Source organism: Colletotrichum phormii, assembly GCF_030913505.1.
Source record: "Colletotrichum phormii strain CBS 102054 chromosome Unknown BDP81scaffold_10, whole genome shotgun sequence".
Taxonomy (NCBI): domain Eukaryota; kingdom Fungi; phylum Ascomycota; class Sordariomycetes; order Glomerellales; family Glomerellaceae; genus Colletotrichum; species Colletotrichum phormii.
Window position 1 is genome coordinate 743,476 of NW_026851452.1, and position 12,376 is coordinate 755,851.

General features: G+C 54.7%; 5 protein-coding genes across 5 annotated transcripts; 2 read left to right on the top strand and 3 right to left on the bottom strand.

The window, feature by feature from the left end:
• Nucleotides 1–515: 515 nt before the first annotated feature.
• Nucleotides 516–1,290, bottom strand: BDP81DRAFT_461077 (uncharacterized protein; the record flags this gene model as incomplete). Its single annotated transcript, XM_060593726.1, has 3 exons — nt 516–609; nt 667–1,199; nt 1,264–1,290. 3 exons carry the CDS (start codon nt 1,288–1,290, stop codon nt 516–518), a joined length of 654 nt encoding a protein of 217 aa, XP_060445235.1.
• Nucleotides 1,291–1,626: 336 nt separating this feature from the next.
• On the bottom strand, nt 1,627–3,090 carry BDP81DRAFT_427987 (EF-1 guanine nucleotide exchange domain-containing protein). The gene is made up of 4 exons (XM_060590392.1): nt 2,835–3,090; nt 2,740–2,779; nt 2,127–2,506; nt 1,627–2,071 (listed from the first exon to the last, which is right to left on the bottom strand). The coding sequence occupies exons 1-4, from the start codon at nt 2,872–2,874 to the stop codon at nt 1,842–1,844; spliced, it is 690 nt and encodes a 229-aa protein (XP_060445236.1). The 5' UTR covers nt 2,875–3,090; the 3' UTR covers nt 1,627–1,841.
• A 117-nt stretch (nt 3,091–3,207) lies between these two features.
• BDP81DRAFT_427989 (proteasome complex subunit Rpn13 ubiquitin receptor-domain-containing protein) lies at nt 3,208–5,082 on the top strand. Its single transcript, XM_060590393.1, has 4 exons — nt 3,208–3,407; nt 3,461–3,530; nt 3,580–4,078; nt 4,304–5,082. The coding sequence occupies exons 1-4, from the start codon at nt 3,354–3,356 to the stop codon at nt 4,860–4,862; spliced, it is 1,182 nt and encodes a 393-aa protein (XP_060445237.1). The 5' UTR covers nt 3,208–3,353; the 3' UTR covers nt 4,863–5,082.
• Nucleotides 5,083–6,056: 974 nt separating this feature from the next.
• On the top strand, nt 6,057–6,962 carry BDP81DRAFT_427993 (splicing factor U2AF-associated protein). Its single transcript, XM_060590394.1, has one exon. It carries the CDS (start codon nt 6,127–6,129, stop codon nt 6,817–6,819), a length of 693 nt encoding a protein of 230 aa, XP_060445238.1. The 5' UTR covers nt 6,057–6,126; the 3' UTR covers nt 6,820–6,962.
• Nucleotides 6,963–7,248: 286 nt separating this feature from the next.
• On the bottom strand, nt 7,249–9,133 carry BDP81DRAFT_427994 (uncharacterized protein). The gene is made up of 2 exons (XM_060590395.1): nt 7,824–9,133; nt 7,249–7,573 (listed from the first exon to the last, which is right to left on the bottom strand). The coding sequence occupies exons 1-2, from the start codon at nt 8,653–8,655 to the stop codon at nt 7,476–7,478; spliced, it is 930 nt and encodes a 309-aa protein (XP_060445239.1). The 5' UTR covers nt 8,656–9,133; the 3' UTR covers nt 7,249–7,475.
• Nucleotides 9,134–12,376: the final 3,243 nt, after the last annotated feature.

Sequence of the window (12,376 nt, forward strand, 5' to 3'; positions counted from 1 at the left end):
CATTGTGTCGTTGCTATGCAAGCCACTAAATTTTGCCCAGAGCCGGCCGCATCGGAAGCCGTCCGCGATGCAGATCTTGGCCCCCATGTTGCTCTGGGGCCAGGCTTCATGTTCGCAACAACGTTACTCTGCACCTCTGATCCATGGCAAGAAAGAAGTCGCCTGTATCGCTTGGTCTCTTCTCGCGAGTCCGGTCACTCAGCCCCTTGAAACTGCATGTGTGCACCCCGCGTACCCCGCGAAGTGCCAGCGGAATATTTCTCATATGTCAAGTTGCTCTCATCATCTTGACGCATCGCGCCTTGTTATTTTGCCGGCAATGGCGCCCCGCCTTGCTTCTGACGAGAACATCGAATCTCATCATCCGTGCAAGGGTCTTGTCAAGGCAGCCGTACATCCGTAACACTCAAGCTCCACAGATCTCCAAGAATGGGAGAAATGAAGGCACATTCCTCTTAGTATCGTTATCTCGAAACTCCGAGGTTAGCCAGCCAGATCGAGGGCGGTTATGGGCATCAGCTGAGTTTTTGGAGATAACCCTGTGCTATGAGCCGCTCCACGTCGCCCTGTCTGACATAGAACTGACTGTTCTTGGTCAAATTGATGGCGCTAGATCCCCGGCGTCAGACGCAATCCTACTCTGCGGCTCAAGAGGTTCAAACTCACCCGTATTCGGTCTGGATCTCTCCTGCATCCTTCAAGACTCTCACGTCGATAAAAAGGTCTCGCGGGGGCTCCAAGCTTCCCGTTAAATCGATATCCGTCCATTGCCCTTTGTAGGCAGCCAACAGATCGCCGTATTGCCTCACATACTCCTCCTCTTGCGGACTCAGACTGCTCGTAGGACCATCGGCGTTGCCATTGGGACCTCCTGTTGATGATCCTGCATTGCCTCGTACTTGTTGCCCAGCCAGATCAAGCACGTCTATTCCATTCCATGCCAGCTCTTCCAGTTTATCCGTCCGAGTTCGGTGGTATGCGAGAACGCATCGCTTGTTCCTTCGTATGGAGAGATAGTTGACGAGGACTGTGCATGCTGTCGCTTGGTCGGCAGTTGGGTCGAAAGAGCCCTGGAAAGGCTCTAGAACCTCCGTCACATCCTTTTCAAGATCCCTGACTTCGCGCGTAACGGCGCGTACTATCTCGGCTTGGTACGCTGGCAAATGCGAAAGGTTTTGGGTTCGTTTAGCATGTTGTACCTGGCGAACGCGTTAGCTCTTTGCGACGACGTGACAAAAAGGCTGTCCCTGGGCCTGACTATACCAACTTATTGCCCAAATCGCCGTACATTTTGACTGAGAATATGTCAGGTTGGGCAAACAAGAGTAGGCTGGTTGAGTTGCTGCGGCTGGCGCGTTGCGTGTCGACGTTCGCGTTGTAAGGCACGGTTCACAAACTACTCGAGTCGCGTTGCATTGGCTTACCCTTCCGGGAGGGCCCTCGATGGAAGCGAAGAATTGCCCCTCACTTAGCGCCGCCCCACTTTGATACACATTTCATCGCTGTCAGATTTTGACCGGAGGTAGGTACCTTGGGAGTCATCAAGGTCGGCAGGTGCCAATTCGACCCCTCATCCATGATTCACATTTGCAGATACAGAGAAACGAGGAATTTGGAACCAAGATGTTGTCTTCTTCAAAAGGTTTTCATAACCTCATTTGTATTCATAAAAGGCCTTAAGCCCGCACTATTTGTGCGACAAAGGACGCTGCCTTTGTTGGTGCCAGAAACTGTTGCGTTTCCTGAGCCATAACCTTTCTTGTGAGGATTCTATGGAATTTTTTTCATGTCTCCACCATCATGCCTCGTGAAATCATCCCTCCCGATCATCATAAAGCTTCTTACAGCTTCTGCATAGCAGCAATGTCCACGGACTGGACGTAGTCCTCAAACTCGGCAATCTCCTCCTCAAGGTCAGACAAGCTGATCTTGTCGTCCTCGATGACGAGGTTGATCTGGAGCTTCCTGATACCGAAACCGACGGGGACGAGCTTGGAAGCACCCCAAACGAGACCATCCTTCTCGATGCCGCGGACAGCAGCCTCGAGGGCAGCCATGTCAGTCTCGTCATCTGCAATACAGTCAGCACAATGTCCTCGGGTCATGATTCAAGCGAAAGTTCATACCCCAGGGCTTGACATCCATGGTCACAACAGACTTGGCAGCAAGCTTGGGCTTGTTGTCCTTCTTCTTCTTGTACTCGGCGAGGCGCTCCTCACGGATGCGAGCAGCCTCGGCGTCCTCCTCCTCGTCGTCGGAGCCGAACAGGTCGACATCCTCGTCATCCTCCTCGGCGGCGGGGGCCTTGGCGGGGTTCACGGGGAGCTCAGTGGCCTCAGGGCCGTAGACGGAGTAGGACTTGGACGCATCACCGGGAAGGGTGGCGAAGTCGCTCTCGTAGGAGGCGATGTGCTTGTACCATCTGGCGGCGTGGGGGTACTTCTCGGCATCAGGGGCAGAGGTAAGAGCCTTGAAGGTGGCAACGTCGGCCTGGGAAGGGGTGGAGCTGTGCCGATTGTTAGCGGCGATGTCTTGCCCAAGTTTTCTTTTGCGAGATAAGAGTGAATGGGTAAGGCGGGGGTCAGAGTTGCACAGAGTGCTGGTTTTGTCGTCAAATAGCAGGTCTTGAGTCTGCCTCCGAAACACGGACCAATTTTCCTCATCATGTAATGCCAAAAGGGGAGTCGAAGAGTCGAAGAAGGATACTCGGGAGCGGTGAATAGGGAATTGCAAACTTACCCGACGATGTAGGAGCGGGTGGTGAGCCAGCTGTTCAGCACTGACACGATTGTCAGCCCGTGAAAGAAAGAAGAATCATCGCTGCAGAAACTTACTGGCAGCACCAGCATCAGTGAGAAGGTCGGCGAAGCCCATTTTTGCGTTTTGAAGAGTGTGTAGAGGGAAGGGAAAGGGGTATCTGTGGAAGAAGAAGCAGAAGGAGGATGTGTCGAGGTTCAGGTAGAAATAAGTAATAAGTGAAGGTGGGGTTGGGAAGGACCAGGTCGAAAATTTTGAGATTGCGGTGCTCTTCACTCAGGTTCCAGGCGGCACGGACCCCACCATCCTGGTTGCCCAGCGCCGGACCCCTCTTCGGAGTAAGGACGGGCCGTGAGAGCAGAGCCCCCTGCAGTGGATCCAATGGCGGGTGGGATGGATGGATCCGACGCCGCCAACCCACCTCAGGCGGTAGGCAGGGAGCTCCTACGCAATTGCAGTCGATAGCTCCAAACGAGACAAGCTCGACCTCACGCCAATCGCCCTTCTCCAAATCACCGTACAAACGACTGCCAAATCCGGACTTCACGACAACACCCGCCGTTACCTATCACACACAACCAAATTGAAGGCAAACCATGTCGTCGATTCTGCCGATAATCACCTTCAAGGCTGGTATCTGCGAGGCAGACGTCAGTGGTGCAGTTCCGCATTGCAGACCCCGGTTCGCTGACATCTATCATAGACCTCCAGCAAGCCTTACAAGATCAAGCCGCAGGCGACACCTGGCTACATCTACCTCTACTCCGAAGATGGTTCGTATGATTACTACCGTTATCTTTGCAAATGCCTAACAAGTAACAGACTTGATCCACTTCTGCTGGCGAGAGCGCACCGCCACCATGGAGAACCCCGATCTCGACCTCGTCATGGTGCCCATGGACGGTGAATTCGTCGCTCACGCTGCCGCCGATCAACCCTCAGCAAAGACAAACGGTCGCGTCTTCGTCCTCAAGTTCGGTTCTTCCTCCCAGAGACACTTCTTCTGGCTTCAGTCCAAGCCTCAGTCGCGCAACGGAGACCCCAGCTGGTTCAGTCCGCGCGACAAGAAGATTGGTGAAATTGTCAATGCGCTTCTTCAGGGCGAGGAGGTCAACGTGAGCCGCGAACTGGCACAAGTCCGCAACACCGACGACAGGCGGGACGATGACGATGACGAAACGATGGAAGATGCTGAGGGCCAGGGAGACCGGCACGAACAGTCTCAGGGAGGCAGCGGCGGCGCTGGTGCTGGCGCCACAGGAGGCGATATTAGAGAAGAAGGCGAGAATGCCAGAGAAGGTGGAGGTGATGGAGCACGAGCGTAGGTTACTTCCTCATGCATGGCTCTGGTGGTTGGAGTCCAGGGTCGTTAGAGTTACGCGGGTTACATGGGCACTGGCGAGAAAAAAGACGGCCCCGTCTTATGGCGTCACCTGTACTTTTTAGAGCCTTTCAAAAGACAAGAGGGTTCGGAGTTTTGGCTTTTCAGCGCAGTGCCCATGGCTTGACTCTTCCACTATATGCTCTTGTGCTAATCGGTTCATAGCGCCGCTGGCGGCTCCGATACTGACGCAGATGCTGCCGTTCGAAACTTCCTCGCATCATTACAAGGCAACGCCAGCTTGAGTGGATCACAGCAAAGCGGGCAGCAGCAACACGCAGACAAGCCTTTCCCATACCTCAGCCACCTTCTCCCGAACGAGATCACCATTCCGATGCTTCGATCGGCGTCGGAGGAGTTCATCGACAGCCTCCTGAGCTTTCTGCCTCCCGCAATCGTCGTACTTGCCACGGAGGCAGACGACTTGGGTGACTCTGAGCCCACGGCGGACGCTGCTGCTGCTGCCACAGCCACTTTGAGCCTTGCAGAGAAGAAGAGCCTGCTGGAGAGAGTCCTTAGAAGTCCTCAGTTCCACCAGGCACTTGGAAGCTTGACTATGGCGCTGCGCGATGGTGGTCTTCCCACGATTGCGGAGGCTCTTAGCGTCAAGGTGCCCAATGGTGGTTATATGAGGGGTGGTGCTATGCCCTTGGGCGGCGGCGAAGCGGTCGAGGCCTTTGTCGAGGGTGTCAAATCAACCGTCAAGGAGAAGAAGCAGGGTTAGTCCAGGCCCATAGGGCACATACGGCCTGGAAGTTGAAACGATAGAGATCGACACGATAGACTGCCTGATATTCAGGTTCTCGTCTGCCATCTAGCAATGATTACGATGTATCTTGTGAAGGCTCTTTCCCCTGTGCTTCAGATCGAGTACAAGATCTTCAGGATAAAACTGGCAAGAAGGCATCCCGTAAATGTCTTGAGCTAATTTACTGCGTGCGTTCGACTTATTAGAGGGTAGTCGACACACTCCCTAAGCAATTGCTCAACAGAAAGTGAGGCTCAACAAAGACGGAAGAAAAGCATTTGACATGACTGTCAGAAGTTATCAAGCGCTGATTTTCCCTCGCTTGTAGTATCGAGAGTCTTTATCCTCGGGCCATCTATGCATATAAGGTAGTTGGTATTATGCAGGTAGTTCATCCTGAGCACTTCTCCTCTGGGTGTATTGGAGAACAACCTGCGAATTCATAGTGCTAGGTACGTACCGAAGGACGAGGGATAACGGGACCCCACATTGACCCCAGTCCCTGCGCCGTTGGCCCACTAACGTCACTGGAGAATGCGATCGGAATTCGTGCATAGATTCAAGCCGAAAGCTGTAGTCCAATTTCAAACACTTCGAGCATTATCCCAGATCTTCACAGCCTTCCAAAAGTTTGCACTTCGCGGGATTTCAGTCCTAGACGCCCCCAAAATCCTTTCTCACAATGGCGGACCAACTAAAGGACCCCCTGCCGACCTTCGTCGAGGACTTTGGGAGCGACGAACGCATCTCCTTCTCCAAGCTCGACAACAAATACCTGGCCGTCCTCGATGACGGTACCGAGCTCGAGTTCGACCCGGCAACATCCACGTGGGCCGAGGCCGCCGACGAACCCATAGAACCACTCGACGACGAAGACGAGACCGCGGCGCAACTAGCAGACCTCTCGAGAGCCGGTGCAGGCCCGAGTTATAACAACGGAGGCAGCAACAACCCCAGGAAACGGAAGGACTCGCCCACGTCGGCAGATGCGGGCGGCGGCGGCGGCGGCGCGGACAGACAACAGAGCGGCGACGGCAATGGTAACGACAACGGCAACGGTAGGGCGCGTCCCGCGAAGAAGGCCAAGCCGGCGCGCGCACCGCCGCCGCCGCGCCAGAACACAGCCGTCTACGTCACGGGCCTACCTTCCGATGCGACGGTGGACGAGGTCCACGACCTGTTCTCGCGCAAGGCTGGCGTGATTGCCGAGGAGATTGACAGCGGTCGGCCGCGCATCAAGATGTACACGGACGAGGCCGGCAACTTCAAGGGTGACGCGCTCGTCGTCTTCTTCAAGCCGCAGAGCGTCGAGATGGCCATTATGCTGCTGGACGACACGGAGTTCCGCTTCGAGCCGGGTCCGGCGGGGCAACCCAAGATGAAGGTCCAGGCTGCCGACTCGAGCTACAAGAAGACAAAGTACGACGAGGACACGAATGGCGCGGAAGGGGGCAAAGCAGGGGAGGGAGCAGAAGGTGCTGCGGCGGCGGCCCGGCCGCAGCGGAGCACCAACAACGGAGACAAGCAAAAAATCATCCGCAAGACGCAAAAGATGGCGGCGAAGCTGGCGGACTGGAGCGACGACGACGTGGCAGCGGCACCCGTAGAAAGCACCTCGAAGCGGAACCGGACGGTGATCCTGCGGCACATGTTTACGCTGGCGGAGCTGGAGGAGGACCCGGCGGCGCTGGTGGAGATCAAGGAGGACATTCGCGACGAGTGCGGGAAGCTGGGCAAGGTCACCAACGTGGTGCTCTACGACGAGGAGCCGGACGGCGTCGTGGCGGTCAAGTTTTCGGACACGCAGGCCGCGCAGGCGTGTATCCAGCTCATGCACGGGCGGGCGTTTGATGGAAGGATCGTGGAGGCGGGTATAGCGAAGCCTAGGGAGAAGTTTAAGATGTCCAGGGGACAGGTCAGCGATAGCGACTAGTTGCTCTGTTTTCCCTACCCCTTGGAGACGTTGGTTCCCAGATTGAGAGGCTTGTATGTATAGAATTGTATTACTGGAGACCGCAAGGACGGGTAGTGCCGAAAGAAGTGCCTTCAAAGGCAGAATACCACATCATTTTTGGGCATCTTTTAAAACTTTCCGAGTGACACTCTTAGACCGCTCGTCCCTCTCATTTTTATGTTGAAATGCAATACAGGGGTAAACATCATCTGAGGCGGTGTTCAGATCGATGCAGGAAGCTATAGGCATGAGAGTTGCCGGTGCTGGGAAGCAGGGAGGTAGAGGACCTAGAATAGGGGGGTATTTGGCATTATTGGCTTGATGGTACTCAGACGTCTACAATTCGCATCTTTGAGATTCTACATATCGTCGTATAGGCATGTATATCACCAGTAGACATAACATCAATGAGTCCAGTATTTTTTTTGGTTCATCTACTTGTTTCTGATCTATCAAGACTCCTCCAACTCCAGGCCAAATTTCAATTTCGTGCCAATCATAAGACCAACCCCTGAATTTTGATTGCCTGTTTGCGTGCGTGCGTGTGTGTGTGTGTGTCTCTTTCATAAGCACTTTCAACGGCGAGTAGGGTAAAACCCGCTCGAGTCTTTCTCTCGTGATAGAGGAAAAGATTCTCAAGCGGCCCTCTCGACTTGGATGTCTGTTCTCTCGGAAACGACGTACCATATAGCCGCCTCAATGATCTTGCACACGATCCTCAGCTCGTGGTCATCTGCAAAGCACAGTCAGCATTAGTGAAAATCGATATCGGGCCAGACCTGATTTTCTCTCTCTCTCTCTCTCCCTTCCCACGAATATGTGTTTCTTGTTCCGGCCTTCGTGATGGCTCTCTGCTGGAACCAGAAAAAGAAAACAGTGAACTGTGTGACATCTAGCCGTCACCCCGCCGCCACCATTGGAAAGCACGCAGCGTAGTTGTTTTCTTTTAACCCAAAAAATAACAGTGTGTGTGAAGAACGTACCTCGCGGAGCATATACCATGACGAACTCTTCCGGCACGGGCATCCTCACCAACTTCCCCTTCCACGCCAACGGATGCCGCTGGCCCCAGCCCTTGGCCAGCACCTCTCGAATGTCTTCGGGGTGGAGGTTCATGTGCAAGCTGTGGTCCGAGTCGTGGACGTGGCAGACCTCGCCGTTGCACGTGACGTTGACGGGGTGCCGCGCAAAGAGCCCCAGGCCGTGCTTCTCGAGACAGGACCGCGCGGTACCGAAGCGTGCCGGGTTCGCGGACGCGAGCTTCTGCAGCGTCTTGCGGAGGGCGTGGTAGTGCGGTTCTGTGCCGTGCTGATCCAGCTGCCTCTGCGGCGCGATGCCGGCAACCTGGGGTCGGGGACCGGGGCGGTATGGGAGGCGGGTGAGGTCACCTTCCTGGCGGAGGATGCCTCGCTTCGGGAGGATGTTTGGCTTCGCCTCGGGCGCCGTGAAGGGGTCTCGGAGGGCCCAGAGCCGCAGCCAGGCTATCCGGACGTAGCCCTGGAAGGTAGCCGGCGTGCCGCCCGGTCCGAGGCCGAGGAAGTTGTGGTAGTCGTTCCGTACGAGGAGCAGGATGGGAACGATGACGAGGAGGGTCTCGGCGATCCTGGGTTCGAAGAAGTGGATGATGAGGGCCAGAGTCATGGACAAGGTGAAGATGGCGGGGCCGTTGAGGGTGACAGAGATGGCTTCCTGCTTGAGGACGCAGCTCACGGAGGCCTGGTCGAGGTCCAGGCCCACGCCGCAGGCATTGGGTGAGGCAATTGGCTCTTCATGGAGGAGGGTTGAGGCCGACGATGTGGTGATAGCGACGGACATGGCTTGGCTTTTCTTGTTCTTACGAGATGGTGATACGCATGGGCACTAATATGCACAGCCGCCAGGCTCGAGGAGGGATGGGATGGAGGTGAACTTCAAGCGGGCGGATTTTCAACAATATGGAGGAGACGGAGCACGGTATAAGTAGTTGAAGCAAAAGGAAGAAAAGAGGAAAAAGATACGCGAGGGAAAATGAATGCAAAGTAAGGGTATGTGGTCAACCGTGACCTGACACACGAACGAGTGACCACTAGGTTCGACTAGCCACCGGGGGGTCTTGTCGCAAGTCAGCCTACCTTATGCGGGGTCATAGAAGCTGGGCGTCGAGGTGACTGTTGATCAAGTGACGGTGTTTGACAAAAGCGTCAAATCCGAGTGGCCAGTTTTAGGTGAAGGGAAGTCTGAACCACAAGCCGCACATAACCTTTGGCCTGCAACTCTTTACACTAGGCTCGTGCGAGGTAGAGATAGGCAAAGTTCCCGCCTCGCCGACCAAGCTAGGGCAAAGCCAGTACCGTGTACCGTGGCCCTGTATGCATCAGGTCTCCTGTCCACCGACTTTCTGAGGCAAGCAAGAAGCCGTTATAATGCAGCCCTCAGTCAACGCTGGACCCCTGCCGTGAAAGTGGTTACTCCGCACGCTGGAGCGGTGCACTTGTAGACCAATTTTGAGGTATGAACTGCTCGGGATATACGGAATCTTCATAAGAGGTTGATGGGGATTTCACGGCAGCACTCCCAGGCTATGGTGTTGAGTTGAGGTTCCAAGGTTCCACCGCTAGTTCGGGACAATGTTACCCAGGCCGCCGGTGACGGAGGGCGTCCTGGGGCCCCCGGGACGGTGAGAGGTCAGGAGGATGTGCTTGACTTTGAAAGGAGCCGCCGGAGCACTTTGGGGCCAACGGATGCTTGTCTCCACCGTGAGGGGCGCACTTGTACAACTCGACGGCGGCGGGTCAGCCGAATTCCTTCCGAATATGCCTTCATTGGCTAGCTGCAGAGTGACGACGCTCGTGAAGATGTTGAAGAGACGGTTAGACATCTGATGTTCGTTGATCCTCAGCTCGTATCCTCAGGTGAAGGTGGTGCACTGCCTCAAAAAACATTGACAGCAAATAAGCACAACTGTACAATAGGCTCCGAATTCCAGCAATGAATACCAAAAGAACCTCCCAGGTTGCATTGGTAGGCAATCACAACAGTGCGGGAGTCTCGCCGAGGAAGCTCAGAACAAAGTTGCGTTTTGTTGTCAGGGGGACCACGTCTCTGGAGACTCGAACCCACCACCGGGGAAGTAGACCGTCCGTCGCTGCAGAGTTTACGCATGTACGAATGCAAAAGCATCGAGCTGTGTGCTGTCTCCCTCTCTCGTCTTCTCGCCTCGAACACTCATCGACTGACAAGTTGATCGGCATGAACTTGGGAAGAATGTGGCTTGCCGCTGTCATGAAGTGTGCTGAGACCGGGAAACTATCTTTGTCGGGCGCGGGCCGTGTTAGGTGAGACGGGACGCGTCAAGGTCTTGCCATCGGAAAGGTCCAATCTAAGCGTCGCGGCGCCTTTGGCGATTAGATAGACGGTTATGCGGAGCTTAGGAGTTGGTTGGGTTGGGCTAAAGGGGTGAATGCATACCTACCATCCGTACCTCGCAGCCACGAGCTCAGGAGATAGCGTCGATCAGGGATGAACATAAGGTATAAATAGGGGGGTTGCATTGGGAGCGACTTACTCTGTAAGTGTACGGAGTACAGAGCGAGCGTACCATCATGCCCCCTACTGGACGTTATTGCCTTAGTGCTACCACACAACCACAGTATGAGTACGGGGATGCGCTGCAACGACTTCCGCCCTCAGCCACATGCATGACAAGATGAAAACTGGGTATGCAAATCGATATTCGCCTGCTAAATCTCGGCGTGTTCTAAATTTGTTCTGCTGGAATCTAGAAGGCTAACGAGACAGGACTGACGGATTGGCGGACCGGTATGGTATCTCATTGCGATAATCTCCTTTGTCGCACTGGCACACTGCGTCGGTGCTTTGGGTCATGTTTGAAATGAGATGATGAGTCGCGGTCCGTAGGGATAGACGTTCTTTCGCCGGTGCTCTTGGTCGAAATTCGAATCCATCCTTCCTCACCAAACAGCTTGGCAGCATGACGTCGATTTTGGAGACTCGAGAGGAGACACTGCGGGGTGCATGAATGGATCAGGATTCAGACTCGAGATTGAAGCTGGCTGAAGAAATGCCTCCCTCGAGTCGGACCGGTAGTTGTACCCTCTTACGGAATAATGGAGAGACCATGTCTCATAGGAAAGTTGGAACGGCCAAGAGTGTTGGGGCAGGACTCAGGGCTTAGGAGAGGTTGACGAAACAGAGGAGCGCGTCCGAACTTGTTGCAGCTTCGTCCAGTCTCATTGTGTAGGTCAGATGAGAGTTGCGACAAGACAGGAAACGATTCTATGTGTGGCGCGGGCGGTGATTGATTCATTCATCGGCTGCAGTTGCAAATTGCAGACAATCCCTCCTGTGGGTTGAAGCGGAGTGCGAATTGCGATTGGGGGCCGGCGAGTGCCCCCCTACCTTGCTACCTAGTCAGTTAACTCGGAACCCAGTACGGAGTATGGATAAGCAGCATCGGTGCCAGTTGTCTTCTTTCATCGTGATGTGATGGATCAAAGACTAAAGACGGTCAAGACTCGAGAGAGGAGTGTCCAGACAGTGTCAGGATCCCTTCATTTAGAATTTCAAGCGTCTTGGATTTGCTGGATTGCAGGAGGACGGGAAGTGGAACGCGCCTTCAATCAAGGAGCCGAACTGTACCGGGCAACCAGTCCCGGAGTGGGTTAAAATGATTGTCAGGGAGACCCCAGTCAAGCTTTTAGCGAGGAAGTCGAGACCAAGGCGACAACCCTTGCTTTGCTCCTGCAAGTTCTGGGAGACCCGCATTGGCGCGCACTTAGAATCCAGTCGTGGGCCTAGGAAGAAAAAGCAGGAGAGGGCAGGCGCGCATCTTGCATCTTGTTCGTCGCTGCTTTGGGCCAAGGTCCGGTGCGGCGCTGCGGCCCTTGAACCTTTCTTGGTCACCATCCAATAGGTAAAAAAGGAAAGCAAAAAAAGTCTGGCACCGACAGGACGGGGGGGTGGGGGGGGCAAGACTGCGCTGCAAGCTGGAGGGGAGTGGAGTGTTCATAATTCTGCCAAAAGACACCGCCTGCACACCCTCGTTGCTCAGAGCAACAATTCCCCAATCAGATCCAATCTTTTTAGTGGCGATGGCGTGGGACGCGGATAGGGGGGGCAAGAAGGAACCAGCTCCACACCCTCACCCTCCTTCCCGGTCCAACAAAGACAATGAACTCCCCCCGTCACTGGTCATCTCAATGGCTCAAAGCAAGGACACACACCACTTCACAGTGTGCATCCCACCTAGCAAACGTAGCGTACCTACTTGGACTGCCGAACTACTCGTGTCCGTTGCGTTTCTTGGCTACCTTACCCCATACCTTAGCAGCTACGAAATACGTACCTTCCTAGGTTGTCTCTCGCTGTTTTGCTCCTGCCTTTTTTTCTCATGTTGTCCCGCCGTCGCTGGGTCACTCATATCCAACATTGATAGATCCATATTATTCGAGGTGGACTCTGTTGGCCCAAACTAACCTCCGTCTTTCGTTCCCCTGCTGCGCTTCATTTCCATATGATGCCCTAGCACCGTGCCCCC

Bases quoted from the DNA above. Each gene is read 5' to 3' on its own strand.
- BDP81DRAFT_427993 (XM_060590394.1), top strand. From the start codon at position 6,127: ATGTACACGGACGAGGCCGGCAACTTCAAGGGTGACGCGCTCGTCGTC.
- BDP81DRAFT_427987 (XM_060590392.1), bottom strand. From the start codon at position 2,874: ATGGGCTTCGCCGACCTTCTCACTGATGCTGGTGCTGCCA. The intron at 2,780-2,834 runs GTAAGTTTCTGC...CAATCGTGTCAG, and splicing joins CACTGATGCTGGTGCTGCCA to TGCTGAACAGCTGGCTCACC. The intron at 2,507-2,739 runs GTAAGTTTGCAA...CAATCGGCACAG, and splicing joins ACCCGCTCCTACATCGTCGG to CTCCACCCCTTCCCAGGCCG.
- BDP81DRAFT_427989 (XM_060590393.1), top strand. From the start codon at position 3,354: ATGTCGTCGATTCTGCCGATAATCACCTTCAAGGCTGGTATCTGCGAG. The intron at 3,531-3,579 runs GTTCGTATGATT...AACAAGTAACAG, and splicing joins CTACCTCTACTCCGAAGATG to ACTTGATCCACTTCTGCTGG. The intron at 4,079-4,303 runs GTAGGTTACTTC...ATCGGTTCATAG, and splicing joins GGAGGTGATGGAGCACGAGC to CGCCGCTGGCGGCTCCGATA.
- BDP81DRAFT_427994 (XM_060590395.1), bottom strand. From the start codon at position 8,655: ATGTCCGTCGCTATCACCACATCGTCGGCCTCAACCCTCCTCCATGAA. The intron at 7,574-7,823 runs GTACGTTCTTCA...TGTGCTTTGCAG, and splicing joins CATGGTATATGCTCCGCGAG to ATGACCACGAGCTGAGGATC.